This window comes from Pelodiscus sinensis, chromosome 1, assembly GCF_049634645.1.
Source record: "Pelodiscus sinensis isolate JC-2024 chromosome 1, ASM4963464v1, whole genome shotgun sequence".
NCBI classification, from domain to species: Eukaryota; Metazoa; Chordata; order Testudines; family Trionychidae; genus Pelodiscus; species Pelodiscus sinensis.
Window position 1 is genome coordinate 189,487,337 of NC_134711.1, and position 20,211 is coordinate 189,507,547.

Genomic DNA, 20,211 nt, shown 5'->3' on the forward strand with positions numbered 1-20,211 from the left:
GCAAAACAAACATTAGAGGGGAGTTAACCTTTCCCTATGCTATCCAAAACTAAAAAAAATGTTTGGCTAGAGTTTCCCCTACAATATGTACCAGTTCCGACTTACATACAAATTCAACTTAAGAACAAACCTACAGTCCCTATCTTGTACGTAACCCGGGGACTGCCTGTACTGACAACTAGGAGGAACAGAGTTACTGATGCTCCCCTAAAAGAGTCAGGAGACTGTGAGAAGCATTCAAAGAAGGTTGTGACACCTCAAATGTATGAGACGCCTGACACAGTGAAAGTGATAAAAAAGCTAGAAGTCCATATTCTTAGGGGCTATGTCTAGACTGGCATGATTTTCCACAAAAGCTTTTAACGGAAAAGTTTTCCGTTAAAAGCATTTGCAGAAAAGAGCGTCTAGATTGGCACGGACGCTTTTCCGCAAAAGCACTTTTTGCGGAAAAGTGTCCATGCCAATCTAGACGTGCTTTTCCGCAAAAAAGCCCCAATTGCCATTTTCACGATCGGGGCTTTTTTGCGCAAATCAAATCTGAGCTGTCTACACTGGCCCTTTTGCGCAAAAGCTTTGCGCAAAAGGGACTTCTGCCCGAACGGGAGCAGAATAGTATTTCTGCAAGAAGCACTGATTTCAGACAGTAGGAAGTCAGTGTTCTTGCAGAAATTCAAGCAGCCAGTGTAGACAGCTGGCAAGTTTTTCTGCAAAAGCGGCTGATTTTGCGGAAAAACTTGCCAGTCTAGACACAGCCAGGGTATTTAGGTACCTCTGTCCCATTGAGGATGTGGGCTGGAACATCACTCTACTCTAAGTAGTGTTCCCACTCACCTGCATTTCTCCCCAGCATGTGGTTCCTGGAGTTCACTGGTGTCCCATTTGTAAAATGGGGAAAATACTTTTTGCTTCATAGAGTTGTTGTGGGGGGTTGATTAATATCTGTTAAACAGTTTGAGATCTTCTGAACTGAATTATAACAATAATAGAAGTCAATGCCTGTCCTCTCTCCTTAGTGCAAAGCTCTTCCTAAGCCATTTAACTGAGGGCTGTCTTACACATAAAGACAGAACAGGTGGTTGCCCAGGACAACAAATTGTTTAGTGATTCTTTAGAGGTTTGTGATTTGGGTCTGGACATTTTCCTGTTTACTTACCACTTAAGGAAAAGAGCCAGAAATGGTACTGATTGAACTTGCATCCTATTATTTTTCAAAGGTTTCAGACCTTCATCTCACTTTAATTATCTGGCACTCACTTTATCATTACTGAAGAAATAAAAAAAAATTGCTGCAGCAGGTTAGAGGAAAAGCTCGTTAGATTTCACATCTTTTGAGTGTTAATAATTTGTGTTATGATTATATTTAAAACCTCATGTGTTTACAATACCGGATTTATTCCATGGAGCTAGACTTTATATTCAAGTCAGTACACAATATACCACATTAACATAGAAATGCATTTAAATGAATAGTGCCTGAGATAAGGATGATTACTAACATATGCAAACTCATTTATCTTTATTGTTACCTTGACTTTCTTCCCGATTTTGTTTATTCACCTCTCTCAAACCCTAGGCTGCGAGCCGCATTCCAGGGCAGCTATAGCCTTTATTTGACTTGTTTTCACAGAGTGTATATGATACAATGAGATCCTACCCCCAGGCTGTGTTTCTCAAGCACTACCACAAAAGAAACAAACAGTAACTAGTCATCATCATCGTTTTTAATCTTGAGCTAGAAGCTCAGCTAGTGTAAATGCGCGTAGTCACATCAATGGAGCTCCACTGGTTTACACAGGCTGAGGACTTCGGGTGTGGGATCACAATTTCTTCCTCTATTTACTTCCTAACTATACACATCTCTCTCTCGCTTTCGGAGGCGGGGGGAGGCGCAGCAGCGCATGAATGCACATTCACAGATAAGGCTGCGATTATAAAAGTGATTTCCCTGCGCAAACGTAGCGAAACAAATGGATAACAACGGACGCCCCCACGGCATGGAAAACCGTGTCCACGGGAGGTAGGTAGAAGATCAAGCGCTGGCGGCGCTCAGTGTCCCTCCGGGTGCGAGGTTCTGCCTTCCTCTGGTTCTGCCCGCCCCTGTAATGAAGAGCAGAGACTCAGTGCCATGCTCGCGCACAAGCTCATTTGCAGAAGCCGGCCCGGCTGGCGCTTTCCCTTCCAGCGCCTGGCTGCAGGCGAGCGAACCGCGCGCGGGGGGGGACTTTGGAACCGGCCCTTCCCCTTTCCCAGTGTAAACACGGCCCGGCGCAGGGCAGCGGGGACAAACTTCCCCCGGCCGGGCTCCGCCCTGCTGGGCGTGGGCGGCGTTTGCTCCCCTCCCCTCGCCCCTTTAAGGCCTCGGCGAAACTTTTTTCCCCTGCTGGCCGCGGCGACCCCGTCACATCCGTGGGCCGGCGCCTGGCGGGGCAGGTTCTTGGCGCCTGTTCTTGAGGGCAGCGCAAAGTCTTGGGTAGCCCCCGGCGGGGAGCGTGCGAGGAGGAGCCGGGCTGGAGGGTGCGAGATGAAGCCGGGGCGTGGGGAAGCCGGAGCCGCCCTCCTCCTTCCCGGCTGCTCCAGCCCAGTGGTCAGGCGGCCGCTTCCTCCTGCCTGAGCCCCCGACTGTCCCGCTGCCGCCGGGATGGGCGCGCTGCCCGCGGCTCCCTGCCTGCTCCTGCTCCTGCTCCTGGCTGGCGCTGCCGGGCTCTGCCGGGCTCGCTCCTTCTCCTTCCCCCTCCGGGTGTCTCCGCCGGCCGCCCCCAGCGGCTCCCCTCCAGTCCCGGGCAGCAGCCGCCCGCCGGCGTCCCCCGGCGAAGCGGACGGCTTGGCCCTGGCCTCGCAGCCCGGGGGCGCCGTCAGCTTCTTGGCCATGGTGGAGAATCTGCAGGGGGACTCCGGCCGGGGCTACTACCTGGAGATGCTGCTCGGGACCCCGCCGCAGAAGGTGAGGCGACCCCGGGGATGGGGCTCGCGGGGCAGGGCGATGGCAGGCTCTTTCGTGGGGGGGGGGGGGAGGCTGGCTGTGCTGGGGGGCAGCTGGGGAACATGGGATGCTTTTAAACTTTCTTCTCGTGCTGGCCACTCTTCATCCTGAGACGCTTTCCCCATTTTCCTCCCGCTCCCGGGGGAGTGGGATCAGGCCGGGGGAGGGGGTCAGCTTAGCTGCCCCTGCTGCAGGGGACAGGGCGTCTTCCATGAGCAGTGCCCTCCTTCAGCCGAACTGCCACGACCCTTAATGAAGCCGCAGGAGCCACCGCTCGCAGGTGAAGTGAGCCTGAGCGCAGCTTAAAAGCACTAGTCAGAAGGACACACGCATCACCCACTGAAGGGACACAAGAGACCCTTCCAGTGGACTGTGGAAAACTGGAGACTGTGACGAGTGCCTTTGATTGCTTCTGGAGAATAGGAAAAGTCACTCCTGGCTTCGCTGTCTTTTCTTTATCTACAAAAAGAAAAGACAGTGAAGCCAGGAGTGACTTTTTATATATAACAGTGGGAAGATCCTAAATGTCGTAAACGTATTAGTGAATTAGATGTGATTGTTACACATGTGAGCAATGAGGGCAAAGTGTTGCAAGGACTGGACTCTCTGCCTCCTTTTCCTTTCCTCCCACGTCCCCCTCCCCAGTTGCCTTTTAATTGCCAGACAGTATTGTTTGTTTGCCCCCCCCAAAAAACAAAGGAAACCAATTGTTTAGGGCTGGTGCTATGTACAGTTATATACAGCTTGCAACTTTTGTGGAGGTAGCATTTCTATTCATTGGCACTTTGCATAAAAAATGAATGTCCCCAGGCACAGTAATTTTACAGAAATCCTGGGGAGCCAGTCCCTTTATTTCAACCTGTTTGATAGCAATTTGATTTGAAACGAGTTGCTCTGTCAGTCAAAAATATTGCATTTACCATACCTTATCTTATTTTTGAAGTCAGCCTTGAGCTGTGGTAGGCTAGGCTGAATGTCAGATATTCCCCTCCCCCTCCCCCATCCCTTCCAGATTAATCAACCACTCTTACTACATTAAATGCTACAATAATGCAAAGATTTTTAAACATCTTATTTTTATTTCAAATGTAACCTGTGCATTTCTAATAGTTAAAGAATGCACTTCCTGTGGAGAGACTTATTTCTCCGCCTCTCTCCTTGACAACCAAGTCTTTAAAACGTTGGAAATAATTTCTTTCATCTATGTCATGGGATCCCATGTGAAGCTTTGGTGGATTGTTGGTGGGGATGACTTGTCAGCTGAGAAGGATTAATTTTCTAAATGCCCTTAGGCCTTTGTGTCAGTTTTGCTTTCCCTCTTTTTCCCCCCCCCCCCCCCCCCAGTACTCAGACTCTTTTAATGATATTTAAGTGAATGAAGGAACCCTATATACGTGAAAATACTTTTTTTTTCCATTCTGACTTCTTAACGTAAGGAAAAGTTATTCATACAAACACTTAGTAAAAAAGGAAATGTTCAGCTAATAAGCTGCTTCTGGAGTGGTGTACAATTTTTTTCTGCTTTGATAGAAGAGGAGGATTGGTCTAATTGTCATTCTGACTAATTGAAATGCCTTACAGTAGGTCATAGAGTAGTACCTGGATTCAGAGAGGACTGGATAGTTTTATGATGAATATATGTTATGAGACCTAAGCAGATCTGATTCATCAGGGTGTTACTTAATTCTTCTTGACCCAAAGGGTAACTTTTCCTCCATGTTGAAAAGCTGTCCAGGTATCTGTTTTTTCCCCCACTAGGCTGTGATGTGCAATACTTGCTTCTGTGAGATTCAGGATATCAGAATTGATCCTATCAGTACTCTGATCCTATGGGCTTTGAACTACAACACAACTGTATGTTAGAAAAAGGAAACAGAATATTAGTATCTCCTACCTCTATACTTTTAGTGGTTCTGAAATAGAAAAACAAAATTATAGAGATTCATGTAGACTTTTGGGTATATTGCTAAGAAAGGTTCTTCGTTTCAATGTTGTACCCCCAATTCTTTACCTATAAGTGATAGTACTTTATATTAACTATTAGGTGTATTACCAGTACAATTAAAACTGATCCTCTTAACATCTGTTCATCATTTTACACCTGAAACTAGATTTAGGGTTTAATTTTCTGTAAGCTATATTGAGTCTTCGCAGAGCAAAACATTGAAACGTCCCATTGATGTTTATAAGTAAAGTTCTACATATCCTTAAATATTTGCAAGATCAAGACTTTTACAGTTAAAACTTATTTTGGGTGTGTTTTAAATTAGGTGCTTTGCACACCTCCTTCTCTGCTTGACTCTGAAATCACAAACTTATATCTGATGTAAGTGTAATTCACAGTGAATAGTATAAACTGCTAAGCAACTAAAGAGAAGTACCTCTCTTCCTCTTCCAGCCTTTACGAAAGAAGATTTATAGCACAGTATCCTAGACATATCAGCACTCCAGTTTCTCTGCCAGTCCTCCCCATTCTATTACCAATAGATTAAAGTGCACATACATTCTCTAAGAATTATTTGAAAGATAAAAATGTCATAGTGTTTTGAAGAATGTGATTAGACACAAGTCTTTTATTCCATGGATTTGCTGTGTGTCCTATTTCTGGTGAAAGGTGTACTTTATGGCTGCCTGCTATTCCAAGTCTAAAGATTGAAATATGTGTTGGCAAGAATACATTGACTGCACTCTTCTAACTTTTTTTAATTTCTTTAAATAATCTGCAAACAAATTTAAATTATTTCACTCTGTATTGTATTGTATTTTGGCCAGCCTTAGAATGGAAATTTATAAGAACTTCAATAAGTGGAATTAAATGTATTTTTACTAAAGCATTGCCTAATTTTCCCCTTCCCACAACATTTGACAAACAATCAGAAGCTTAACTTTTGAAATACACTCAATAGAGGAATCTGGGGAAAATGTGGTATATCTGGAGCATTCCTAGCAATGTCATCAGATTACACCCATCCTGCTTTTCAGTCATTCCCTGTGTTCCCAAATTGTGTCTATATCAAAACTCTATAAATATTTCCCTTGTAACTTCAATGCAGAAGCCTGGGTGGAAGAACTATATTCCTCTGAATAGCTAGCATAATGCAGTTGAATTCTGATCACTTGCCATCAAAACTATTGTGCAACTTGATTTTTGTTCTAGTGACTAAGTGTCTGTCTTACGCACTCAGTTCAGTTCAATTATTAATGCTAAGCATGAAAGCAGCTTTTGTAATGACAGTTTGTTCTGCTCAGAGGGTCAGCACAAATTTGACCTATAAACTGGCATTTAGGAAGTTTTAAGGATAAAGTGATTATTGGGACTGGCTTCATCACAAAATATGAATTTTTATTCCCATAAAATTACCTGGAGATAGTCCGTCTATCACTGTCCAGCTATTTAAAAAAAAAAAAAAACCAAATGTATGGCTTGATGGTTTCAAAGGTTAGAAAAACCCACAACTTTCATCGGTATTGGCGTCTTTTGGGAATGATCTCTTACTTGATAGTCGTTTTTGCATATCTTTTGTAAGAGTGCTGTGAGAAATGATAGTCTGTAAAAAGTGTTTTGTAGTATTGCCAGCTTTTGCATTTTCATCGTGAGACTTACAAAATGTTGTTTTTCTTAAATCCCCAATTCCTGGAGTCATGTTATTTCATGAGACTCTAGCCTTATTTTTTAAAGTTTCTAGCCCTCCTGGTTGTGATAGAAGATTGAAAACATGACACTTAAAGGCTCAAAAACTAGAAAGTGAGAAGGAATTACAAACATATTTCTAAAGTTTCATGATTTTAAAAATCTCATGCTTTTTTATTTTATTTTTGTAGGCTGACTCTCTTTTGTTGTTTTGGGTTAGCAATAGGAGCTCCGAGGAATGCTGCTATTGCAGTGCAACATTACTTTATTGTGGAGTGGTGGGTCATCCCCGAAAGCACTTTAAGAACATAAGAATGGCCATACTGAGTCAGACCAAAGGTCCATCTAGCGCAGTATTCGGTCTCCAACAGTGACCAATGCCAAGTCCCCCAGAGGGAATAAACATCACAGATATCGTCAAGTGATCCCTCCCCTGTCACCCATTCTCAGCCTCTGACAATTTAAGAACACTGCAATTAACCTGTTAGTAAAATAGAACATAACTTGCTATCTCTTTTTTTTTTTTTCATACATTAGAACAAACTGATGTTGTGTGTGGCTTGTGTGTGTTCAAAAAGTTTAAATCACATATTGGTGTCAACTGCATTTTTTTATTATTTAAAATGAGATTCATATTGCAATCATATTTAGTAACCTTTCCCCTTCCCCTTTAAATAATACACAAATTAACCCATATTTGAGGCTAAACTACTTGACTGTAACACTTTTGTTCATTGTATCCATTATCAAATACAGTACTTTAAAAAAAAAAAAAAAGTTTAGTGAATTTTGAAGAAGATGGGCTTGAATACAAGCCTATTCTCATTAAAGGCTAGGTTCTGCCATTTGAAGGGGTGGAGGAAAATAATCTGATCCTTTTTGACAGATATCTTCCAGATAATTCCTTTTGATATTTGTTCATGGATTTACCTGTGTGAGCAGTCTGCAGATCAACATTTCAGAACCTCAGGAAGTATTTAAGCGTATAATCTGTTAGTCATGTGTGGAGGCAGGATATAAGCACTTTCTTCTGCACCTCAAATCTTCATTCCTTGTTCTCATCTCAACAGTAGCTTTCATAGCTGGGAACACTGTTTACTTCTCTAATTGAGGAGGATGGGATACTAACTATGTAAAGGACACTTCTTGTTTTTTATTGAAAGGGTGAAATGCCAAAACACAATCTGAAAGATTGTTCAATGGTACAATAATTTAAATAGCACTAGCAATAGAATTGTACTTCATAAATACAGTATGGGGCCAGCAGGAGGTAATTTGAAGGCTGCCTCTGTCAGCACAATTTTGGACTCAGAACAATGGTGTTTATTTAGGGCTCTAAAGCAATTGCAGATGTCAGAATTTTTTTAATTTCAGAGGTGAGGTTTTTGACCTCCTAGACTAGCTTCTCTTCAGAATTTTCAATACTGTATTCAATAAATAGGATATTTCCAGAGTTGAATTCTAGTATCTGTTGGTACAAAATCCCTGTATACTGATGCATTGCAGCATTATAAACTAGTAAGTGTGAGATGGCATTCAGATCAGTGAAATGAGAAGTGTCATACATGCTTTATGTACAGTATATGTGGAAGGTTATCTAGGCTGTGCCATCATATATGCTGACTTGAGGAATGGCATAGCCCATTGACAGCAAAATAGAAAAAGTCTAAAAAGTATGATAGTGAAATAAGAACCTTGTTACAAATGCTTTGGCTCCATATTGCGTTTTTGTTTGAATAAGCAGTTGTCATTTCAGCGTGTGTCTTCTCCTCATGGTAACATCTAGAAAATGCAGCAGGGGTAGGTCCTGAACTAGGGATGTGAAGGACTAATGGACTATCTGATAAGCAAATGCTTATCGAATAGTCAACAGGCTAGTCAACTAGTCACTTCCCTCTCCCCTCCTTGCTGCCTCTATCGGAAAGAGGCAGGGGCGAGGGAGGAAGAGAAAGGGAGGTACTTCAGAGCCAGAGTGCTGCTTGAAGCTTGGGGCCAGACCCCCGGGCTCCATGTAGCGGTGCTGCTTTGAAATACCAGGTGCAGCCTGAGGCCAGCTGGGGTGTCCCCAGGCTGCACACGGTGTTCCAAACTGGCAGCGCCTTGTGGAGCCCGGGATCAGCTCTCACCTTTGAGGTGTAGAGCTGTTGCTGCAACTCTTCAAAGGCGGAATCGCCCTATCAACTATTCGATTAGTCATTTAGTCACTATTTAACATCTGTATCCTGGGTCTGGCTTCTCAATCCAGGACTGAGACGGGCTGCTGGACATCCTGTTATAAAATTTACTGACCCAGATGTAGGCGAGGGGAGTGGGGGTGGGGAGGAATGCATGTAGTATATCGCATTAACCGATAAGCTTTTGCTCCTTTAGTGACTGTTTTAACTGTGGATGCTCACCTTTGCCAATGAGGGATGATATTTGTCTGCCCTGCTGCCTGCCTCTTCTCCATCACGGGGCTCCTACCTGCAGGGTGCATCAACCCCCGTCTGCAATCCCCCTCCACCGCTACTTAGCTCTCTGGTCCAGGATCATCTGTAGTCTGGCATGGATTTTGCTGGACCACAGAGTTCCAATTTAGGGAGGTACAACCTATATATAAGAAGGGACTGAGGCGGTATAGAAAAGAACAGTGGAGTGCACTGTAAAGAAAAAAGGAAAACCTTATTCAGTACACACACACCCCTTCTTATATTCACCTATACTTCTGCTACAGAAAAACTATCATGGCTTCTAGGTGTGAAAGAGACCCTAACTGGGAATATTTTTGAAGAAATTTGTTCTCTGGATGTAAAAGCAAAATTTATCAAATGTAAGCCGTGCAAGAAGAAGATGTAGGGGCTAGCTGCAAGAATGAAACATCATAAGGAAAACTGCTTATTTGGAGTCAAGTATCAGAGGGGTAGCCGTGTTAGTCTGAATCTTCAAAAGCGGCGAGGAGTCCTGTGGCACCTTATAGACTAACCGAAGTGCTGGAGCATAAGCTTTCGTGGACAAAGACCCACTTCGTCAGATGCATGCATGCATCTGACGAAGTGGGTCTTTGCCCACGAAAGCTTATGCTCCAGCACTTCGGTTAGTCTATAAGGTGCCACAGGACTCCTCGCCACTTTTGCTTATTTGGGGAAAATTATATGTATGGATGAAGATGTGGATATGTCTGAAAAACCACGTGGGTCAACTTTGCAATGGATCATTCTTCAAGACTATGACTTTTAGTACAAGTGTTTGATAAGTAAATTTCACAGTGGTTTGCTGTATTGGATGTTGCTAAACTTACCTTCTAGTTAATACTTATGGCTTAGTTAATTAGCTTACTAGGTTTAGAATTGTCCAATTATATAATACAGAAAGCTGCAGTAGAGAAATCTGGAGTTGCCAGTTGCCACTGAATGTGATTTTCTTATTTTATATTACATAATACATGCTTTTTATTTTATATTGCATAATGACCAGACCTCATTATGGTCACAGACCATAGTGATGCCATAGTCTATTTCCTAGGAGTATGTCTACACTACAGAGGGGGTTTTTTTTTTTTCAGAAAAACAGCCGTTTTTCCAAAAAAACTTCAATTACATCCACGCTGCAGTTGCGTTCTTTCAAAATAAAATCGAAAGAACAGAAGGGTTTTTCTGACACTGGTAAACCTCTTTCTACGAAGAAGCCTTTCTCCAAAAGAGCTCTTTTGGAAAAAGGCATGTGTGGACGGGGGAGAGAGAGAGTTCTTTCGCAAGAAGAGTAAAGAGGAAAAAGCACAGGTGTTCTGGGGGCCATTCTGTCCATAGTAATCACAGCTTACATGCGAGAGTGTGTCCAGACTGAATGGATGCTAGCTTTCGAAAAAGCAGATCGCTTTTTCGATGTGTTTTGGCAGTGTGGACACTTTCAGAAGAAGTTTTTTCAGATCTCTTCTGGACAAGGTTCTTCGGAAAGAAGCCTGAAGTCGAGACATAACCTATTTTACTTCAGCATAACTCAGCTTTCCCAAAGGAACCCTATCCTGTACTTGTTTTTCAGGGGGCCTTACTCCAAAATTAAGTGCACTCTGATTGCAGTCAGTATTAGCTTTTTTTGGTAACTTTTAACCAGATCTGCCTTAAAATGAGTGGGTGTGGGGAAGATGCAAGCTAGTTGTAGAAGTTTTAAGAACATTGTACATTTAGTGTTCTGAGGACTTGTCAGTTGGAGTTAATAAAATTTGAAAATTAAAAAAAAAAGTTTAAGGATAGCTGGCAACTCAGACTGCTGAAATTGCAAATGTTTCACATTTGTGTAACATTTACAATTTAGTTTAAAAAATGTATCTGCAGACACATGAGTATTATGCACTATTTCCTAAATCAACTTATCTAAAAAATTAAACTTTTTTAGGCATCATAAAATGCTGCACTGAACTGTAAACTAACATGTTTTAGTGATCAGATTTACACCATTGTTTAAAGAAATATGCTAAGTATTTTGGTGGTTTAAATTGTAGTATAAAATTTATATAAAAGCTTTATAATCCAGAGCATGCAGCATATGTAACTTCTAGGATTTTTAGCAGTTACAGTTGTTTAAAATATAACTTTTTAACAAAAGGATTGGAATGAGAGTGGGGGGAGAATACAGAATAATGGAGCCAGGCTAGAAAGACATCCCTGGCTTGTGAAGGACTCTACCTAAAATAGTATCTCTAGTGAGGAATTATTATTTGTAACCAGTTTCTTTAGTGAATCTACCTTAGATTGTGTGCTTTGTTTTCACAGTAATCTGCTTTGTTCTGTTTGCTACCTCTGTGACTATTTAAAATACACTTTTTCTTAGTTGTTAAATCTTATTTCTGGTTTATAATATAACCCAGTTTATATAATTTCTAGCCTAGAGGAGGGGAAGGGAGGGAAGGGAAGGAAGTTGTTGTGCATACCTTAATCCACATTGAAAGAGGAGGCAAATTTCATATAATTTGGGTTTGTACTCCAAGGGAGGCAGACATCTGGGTGCTGTGGAAGAGCTGATCTCAGTGTCTGTCTCCTGAATTTGGGTATGGCGCTACTTGTACATATGCTGGTGGAGCAAGACAGAATTAAAGGGTGCCTTGGTGAGCAGAAAAGATGGCCTCAGTGGTATTATCAGCACTTCAGGTGGAATGCCGGGAGGCCCAACCTGTCTTACTATTCACCTGACTCAAAGAAATAGCTACTCGGTTAACCATGTTTTCCAAACTGTTGTGCCTTGATATTTGGCTCTCTTTCCTTGATTGAGTAATCTGCTTGCGCTGCAGGTTACATGTGACAAGGTTAGTACTAGTAGGGTAGAGGTGAGAGAAATGATTAAATGTAACAATTCTTTTTATGTATATTCTAGTTTTCATAGACTTCATATCCCAAATTTGAGAACCCTATTAAACCTACATGTTCTGGCTCTGTTGAGAGCTGTATTAGCCTACGGTTCCTGTTTCTGATTAGTGACTCACTGCATAGGTCATCATTTTCTAGAAGTATTATCGAGTGGCACACCTTAGTGTACTGTTTGGAAGGAAGTTATAGGAAGCAGGATTTGCCATCTCACTAAGCAAACTGATGGAGACTGAAACTTGAAGAGCTGCTGTGATCACAGAATAGATTGTAAGTCTTTACCTGAACTGAGAATAATTGTTTCACACACAGGCTGAAGAGTCGAAGGGGAACTGTAAACATGTCCTGTGAATTACATTATGTTGCAGTGACTTTCATATCAAACTTCTTCAGTTTGCGAGTCAAAAGATAATTGTCTGATTTCCAGCCCTGCAAATTTAACCATTTACAGTACCTGAAAATAAAGCTAGGTTCTGGAGAAGTCATTCATCTTCCCTTGTAATGAAGAATTATAATGGACATATATAAGCTACAAGAGAAGCTAGCCATTTTGCCATTTATGGTTGGCTCTACATTAAAGTAAATATTTTTTTCTTCAATAAACAAGTCAGGTAATAAAATAAAAATATGAGGTTTTGTTTTGTTTTTGGTTTTGTGGGATTTTTTGATATACATATTGTGACAGACCCAGACTAGCTGGTTTGGTGCATGCTAATGGAGGGCAAGTATGCTGGGCTGTGGGTGAACAGTTTCCTCTTCCCTGAGTAAACAGGGCCAAGCTAATTGGAGCACCTGCAGCCCCATAAAGTCCTGCTGGGGCTTGTTTATAAGGCCTCCCCCTCAAGGGCAAGATCCGAGAGTGAGAAGACCTACTGGGTGCAAGCTGAGTACTATGAGCAAGGCATTGTGCCATGGAGGATCAGGACAGACTTATTCAGGCACCAGAGGATAGGAACTGAGAGGGATCGCTTCGGGAAGTGGCCCAGGGAACATAGGCGTGCGCAGCACAATTCATTAGGGTGTGCACCCAAAGAATGTTTTTAAAATGTACACTTTGACTCCCATTAGTCACACACCCTGACTCCCATTAGCCATGCCTCTAAAGGCAACACTCTCAGGGCAAGATGGACACATGACCAAAAGCAAAAGGTTTCATGTGACACCCTCCCCCCCCCTTTTAAGGACGTTCCCCACCATCCTCCTACCAATAGGGATTAGTTTGGCCCCCACAATCATTAAAAATGTCTATGCTCTGTTATAGGTAGGCTTGAAAGGATTAGGTTTTCATCAGCTACCATCAGTAAACTTCTATTTCACTGAATACAAGCAAACTCATTAAAATATATTTGTTGATAGCAACTGAAATGTATAGATGGGCAAAATAAGAAAAATAGTGCTTGAGAATGTATGTCAAAATTCAGTTGTTTAGATTTTTGAATTAGTCTTTATTATAAATGGGCTAACATGAATAGGAAAAGAGAAATTTGTTGATTTAAGGATATTTACTTAGTATCACATTTCAAAATATACAATCTGTGTTTTAGAGTTTATAAACGCTCAGCTGTTTGAATCTGCTCTCATTACGTTTGACTACTGCCACCCATAGTTTCCTAGAACTGTGAAAATATAAACAAATAAAAAATGCGTAAAAATAAACATCAATATTATCTGCTGAAATGATTTAAAAAAATCCATTTCTCTCAGACCTATTTATAATATGAGGGTATTGTGAAGATAAAATCAGCCTCTCTCCCCCGTCTCAAACTATTTGGATCTTTGTGATGTCAGGATTATAATGGTTGATTCCCTCCTCCCCCATTGTGACATGAACTTTTGTTACATGGTATGCCTTTTGAAGCTAAGTAGACAATAGGTATGAATTGAACACAAGTTTTTTCATATAGCAGATCCTCAGTGATTCTAATGAATAATGGAGCTAAAGAAAGGTGACTGCAACTTGACAAATTAAGTTAGAAGCTAATTTTGGAGAGGAAAACCATGAGATTTCTAATCAGAATAGTTTAGTTGGTGTAATGCACTTCTTATATGTAAGCTTGTGGATCTTGATTTTTAATATATTCCCTCTCTTTAGGGTTGCCAGGTGTCCAGCTTTCACCCGGACAGTCTGGTATTTGCGGGCTCTGCCCGGTTTTAAAAAAAACTAGGAAATACTGGAGATGTGCAGTGTCCAATATTTCCTGTTTCCCTGGGACGGAAGGCTGTCAGGGACAATTTTCCCCTGCCACGTCTGGCAGAGGCGGGGAGTGAGGAGCGCGGCAGAGTCTAGCATAGGGGGCATGAGAGGGAAGTTGCTGGGCATCAAGCTAGGGAGGCGCCAGGCTGGGGTGGGAGTGGAGCACATGGTGCTCAGGCCCACGTGATCAGCAGAGGCCGGGAGCTGGGATGAGGGGAGAGTAGCCTGGCTCTGAGGCAGGAGTGAGTGCATTGGGATGGGGGACACTGCGGGGGGCCTGGCTAAGGGGGAGGGGTGGGTGCATTGGTGGCTAGTGTGTGGCCCCAAACTTGAGGGAATGGTGTAACTTTTGCTTAACAACTTTGGCTCCCCTTCCCCCCTCCCCCCCTTTTTTTTTGGTGGGTGGCCAGGGTGTTTGGTATTTTTTGTTAAACCATCTGGCAACCCTAACTCTTCTGAATATATCCACAATCACAGACTACCTCTCTCTCTCTCATATTCTTTTTTTTTTTTTAAAGGACAGTTTTAGCCTGAGTAATTTTAGTTTCTTGTATGATACCAGACTGGTAGTAAAACATAAATGTAAGCTTGGATGTGGTATGTAATTATTTAGTGACACAAAGTATGATTGCTGTGGCATCCCTTTACACCTAGCTGCCACTGATTTCTGGGGAGGTTATGGGGGAGCAAGGGATATAGGATTGGGCTGGGTAGGTGCAGTATTGCCAACAGCAAGCATTCAAAGCAGATGGTTTTTAATCTTGTGATTTTTTTTTTTAAATGTTAGCACTTTTTAAAAAATCATCATGTGTGTTTGAGCTGCTTCTCAGGTCACAAATTCAAGCTTTTTCACCACAAGCCTGAGGGCTAGACGTCTTTTTGTTTTTGTTTTTTAATTAAGTGAAAGCTAAGAATCAAACCAAACTGCATTAGTCTGGGAACTGGGGATTTAAGCAAGCATCAAATATCACAAGGCTTGCAGTGAAACTGTAAGAGTTGACAACTCTGTATTGGTATGTCTACACTGTATTCCTCTTTCAAGAGAGGAAGGCAAATGCAACCGAGCGAAATTGCAAATGAAGCGTGGATTTGAATTTCCCGTGCTTCATTTGTGTAATTGCGTCCAGCCACTATTTCAAAATATCCTATTTTGAGAACTGTGTCTACACAGCGTTTTTTATTTTGAGGAAAAACCCCTTCTTTCAAAATAACCCTTAAGCCTCATTTTATAAGGAGTAAGGGTTATTTTGAAGGGTTTTTTTTTTCCTTTCAAAATAACCACGTCTACACAGAGTTTTCATCTCAATATGGTATTTCAAAATAGCGGCTGGACGTGATTATTGAAATGAAATGTGGGAAATTCAAATCCGCGCTTCATTTGCGATTTTGCTCAGATGCATTTGCATTCCTATCATGAAAGAGGAATGCAGTGTAGACATACCCTATTAGTTGCTACTTTCAGAATTTTGCCACTTTCTGTAGAGTAGATGATGAGAACAAATACCATGATGCTGGACCATCCTACTTCTCTAATACCTGTGTATTAAGTCTGCATCCGGGCCTTAGCCTGCAGGACCTGTGCCCCTACAAAGTGCTAGGCACTTGTCATGCAAAGAAGCAGGTTTTTCTCCAAGATGCTCAAAATTTAGAGGACCAGTACTGCCAAACCTTGCACAGGTAAGTAGCCCTTACTCTCTTGGACAGTCACATGGGCTTAAAATAGTTCTGTTTAGGCTCAAAAAGTGGCTGCCAAAGATACAGTGGCATTTATAATTACCTCTCAAAACATCAGGCTGATAAAAGCTTGAGCCCTCACTATATTATTTTGTTGGATTATATTATTTTAATCACCAAGGTATCTGATTGTTGTCTACCCTGCACCATCTTCCACTGTGATTACTGAGACCACTGCGCTGAGCTATGGCTATGAATTTTGCCAGTGTACAGAGGGCCTAATTTAAGGCAATGAGGTTGTGGTATTTCTAGTGACTAGTGTTGATTTTAAAAGGGACAATTTTGAAGTGCTGGATCCCAAGCAATTTTATTTTTTTAAAGTTTACCAAAAATATTTAGTTCAGTGAAATAAAAAGTGGTAGGCCAGCTCTTCCCAAATATTTTTCTTGTATCAACTCAGGAAAGATCAAAATTAAAAAATGCTGATACAGACTAAAATTGAATAGCATGTTACATATATGTAAGGGCAAAACAGTTCCTTTAAGGGCAAGTTGATCTAGTTGCTTGTTAATAAGTTAGACTATTTTATAATTGGGCAAAGTAAATAATCTTAACTATATCCTATGAAATTGAAGTAAATAAATACTGAAGTCTAGTTATTTCAACAGACATTTTAAGGATATATTTTTACATGGGCCAATTAATCTTTGTAGGCATCTTTAAATCCCACTATTTTTTTTTTTTTTTTTTTTTTCTGAGGTTTAGTCCCCACCTGCAGATGATTAACCCAGGCATTCCTGGTGATTGATTGATTTATTTAAACTGGAAGAACTGTTTAAGTTGCAAGAGTATTTCGGTATCCCAATAAAATCACAATATGAATATAAATCTAATCCCTTTGAATGTCCTATTAGATTAGTGATAGTTATGTTGAAGTTTAGCAGTGACATGCTTTGGGTAAATTCTTTCTGTGTCTGCTCTTTTCCTTCTCCAAACTGTCCCTCATCTGTCTGTGGCAGATTGCTTATAGAGATGGACAGGAATTGTAAAATGCTTGCTGCGTAAGAAGCGTAGTAGACAGTTTGTGTGAGGGATGCTCACTTCAGAGTTATACATAAAACATTCTTTTCCTTCTGTTTCTATGAAATTATGAGCAACTTTTCCAGCTGATTTAAATTCAAAGCTAGCGGCTGTTGCTTTTTCATTGGCTTCAAGCCTTTGGAGATGGCTTCATTGATGACACTTCAGCCCCTGAATATGCAGTCTGCCTAATGGATATGCAATATTTCTTCAGTTACCTTTTGTTCTTGTGGTGGCAAAGCATTAAATAACATTTAAAGTTAACTATTAATTATTTCTCTTCAGTCAGTTCTCTTAAAAAATCCCTTCAGTTCCTTCAGGGTTTAGTAGGAATCAAAATTCTGTTTCAAATAAGTCCAGTCGCTTTTGTTCTATTTATTAAAGTCAGCTCTCAAAATAATCTTCTTTAAAATTGAATTCTTATACTTTCTTTTTTGACTGTTTAATCTTTAATGATTGTATTGTGTGTGTGTGTGTGTGTGTGTGTGTGTCTCTCTCTCTCTCTCTCTCTCTCTCTCTCTGGTTTTAAAAAAAATCTTTGGGCGGGGAGGGGTTCTTTTTGCCTTCATGATTTAGGTGAGGAGCTGCTTAAGCATTACCAGATACTAATTTCCCAATTAATATAAGTATCTCTGTACTCAAATGGCTTCTTACATTTTTAACCAGTTATAGAATCAAATGACCTTGCTATATTTGTACATAAAGCATTTTACTGTTTATATAGCTAAAAACAAATATGATTGCTAACATATTTGCAAGTTATCTGTTTTGCAAAGGTTTTTGCTATTTCATTGTTTAAGAAACAAAAGGTTTCAAGCATTTCCCATTATGTAACTTTCCAAGAGGCTCTTCTGAATGAAGTTTTTTAGATTAATTACATATTTCATTATAGCTAAGATATTTCCAGTCTTATTTGTGTAGATTTACTTAGACTGATTATTCTGATAACACATCCTGCATTCTTTTCACAATCAGTTCTCTGCCTAAAAGGTGAAATATGGTTTACCTTCTTGAAATAAAGTTTCTTTATATCAAGCTGACATTTTACACAAAGATGGACTGTCATCGTCTTTGAAATGCTGCTACATTTGTTTTTTGATTTTGACCAAATGGTTTTTAGTTTTAGACTCTGCCATTCACCATATAGTTACAATTTTGAAATAAGATGCTCAGATAAAATTGTGACAGAGTCCTGGTGTGCAGCCTAGGACTGTGGGACCACTGTGTCCACTTCACTCTCCAGCCTGGGCTGGCTCTCACAATGCTTTAATAGTGACAAGCAGCAAACTGCCTCCAGGTGCTGTGATCACTCAGCACACCAGCATGTGGAGCCCCATGCTCTGCTAGATCGCATGAATGCTCCCAGAGCCACTCGCGAATCACAGAGAGGCACCCGCAAAGTCTCCTCCAGTTCCCAGCCTTGTACCTCAGGAATACACTGCCTTTCACTGCTCAAGATGAAGTGGTAAACCAATTGATACATTTCTACTGGTCATCAATGGAAAGTGGATCTATGCCAGCCTTGTAAATCTGAGCAGATATCAGATACTTCATAGAAATTCACCTGGGAAGATAGACAGTAAAATGAGTTTGACTGCAAAAGATTTTTTTTTAAAGTAATTCTAAGTGATAACCAAAAGAAAATATAAACACACAGTCTAAACTCTCAACCCTCTTAGACAGGGCAACATCCAGATTAAGCAGTTTCTCTCACCCCGCTGGATAGTCTAATCCTTAATATGCACGTTTGTTCCTTAAACCTAGGCTAGTCTCCTTTGTTGGAGTCTTCTCATCAAACTTGTTGCTTGCAGCCCAATTGGGGGCAGGAAAAAGGTAAAGCATGGTTTCCCCCCTGTGTTCTGTTCTCCATGTACTTGGAGAACACTAATCCAGGTATGTCTAATGGGTGTTGTTGAGTCCCCAGGCAAGGCTGAGCAATTCCCCAGCTGTGGCCTTATGCAGATGAGTCATTGAATTGTAGCTCCCTTGCTTGATCATGCCTGTTGATGGTGTTTGGACACCACATCCAGGCATTGGTTACTTTCCTTGCTGTTGTCTCTGGGGAGCTAATATCTGTCTGATTCTCCAATTTACAGTGTGTTTTAGTGACAGCAATACAACACAATCTCATAACTTCATGTGCATTAATTTTATTATATATATATATATATATTTATTTATTTAGATGGAACACTGCATTTTAGCAAATAACCTTTCCTTGACACATGCCATGCTTCTATATGTAATATCACTATATTATAAATGGGAAATATGGGGTCTATAAGGTGCTCTCTCAAGGTCTAGAATACCACAAAAATATTCTGTACAAAACACAAAAACTAACTATATACATCCTGCAAAAACTAGTGTAAAGGAAAATAATATACAGCGTTAAAACAGAAGTTATGAAGCTGGCTTCCAGAGTCTGTATAAACACACTTCAAGGTAATAAACATTTTATGACTCTAAAGCCATGTTCATCTTCCCTGATATTTGCTTGTGCTTGGGAGATAAGGTAGAAGAAGCTTCTTAAAATTGCTTTGGTCAGCTTCAATATTTCATGTAATAAAATAAAAATGCATGTATGCAAGGTACTTCAAGCATCATATGTATGAAAGTAAAAAATATATCATAAGCATCAGTACAGATGCTAGCAAGCTTAATGATCTAATACTTAATAATGTTAATATCATTTTGCATCCTTGCTGAGACTTCTCCCCTACAGTAGTATCTAAAAGCTGGTTCCAATGATCTTCTGTTTGTATCTCCTTTCTTGTAAATGCTATAGTGTAATGAGCAGAATGCCAGTGCTTCAGTTCCCAAAATCTCCCTAAAGGGTAAACATTTTAATTTGGATTTAGCAAGGTGGGGGAAGGACTTAAGGTTTTCATAACTTTCAAGGAGCATTTGTGTTTTTTGTTTTAAAATCTTTATATATGCATCTGATGCACTGTGAATTCAAAATAAGTTGTATATGCTTTTATTACACCACAGATATCAGTTTATTAAATACATTGTGCAACATTTTGAAAAGTGCTGCTGAGATTAAAATTCTATTCCTTGTGTACCCCGGTTAATAAGGGATAATACTTGGCCTACAAAATGCAGACCAACATTGCTGATCATTTTGAGAACTAGCCTACTGTTCTTGTGCACACAGAGGGTCATGCAGACTAAATTTTCTAAGACACGAAATGGCATTTGCTCTGAAGAGGAGGAATAAGCTCTAATTATAATATCACAATTTTAAAGCAATACCACTGCTATTAGTACATCTAGGCTGTGTCTAGACTGGCAAGTTTTTCCGCTTTTGCGG

At 40.7% G+C, this 20,211-nt stretch overlaps 1 protein-coding gene across 2 annotated transcripts in view; it reads left to right on the top strand.

Moving 5' to 3' along the window:
* The first annotated feature begins 2,322 nt into the window (after nucleotides 1-2,322).
* BACE2 (beta-secretase 2) overlaps nucleotides 2,323-20,211 on the top strand; it is an 81,082-nt gene continuing 63,193 nt past the window's right edge. The window contains exon 1 of one of the 2 annotated variants that reach the window (XM_075912134.1): nucleotides 2,323-2,941. In XM_075912134.1, coding sequence (XP_075768249.1) covers nucleotides 2,639-2,941 — 303 coding nt within the window. In that variant the 5' untranslated portion in view covers nucleotides 2,323-2,638. The remainder of the gene's footprint in view (nucleotides 2,942-20,211) is intronic. The other variant, XM_075912127.1, reaches the window with a different exon arrangement.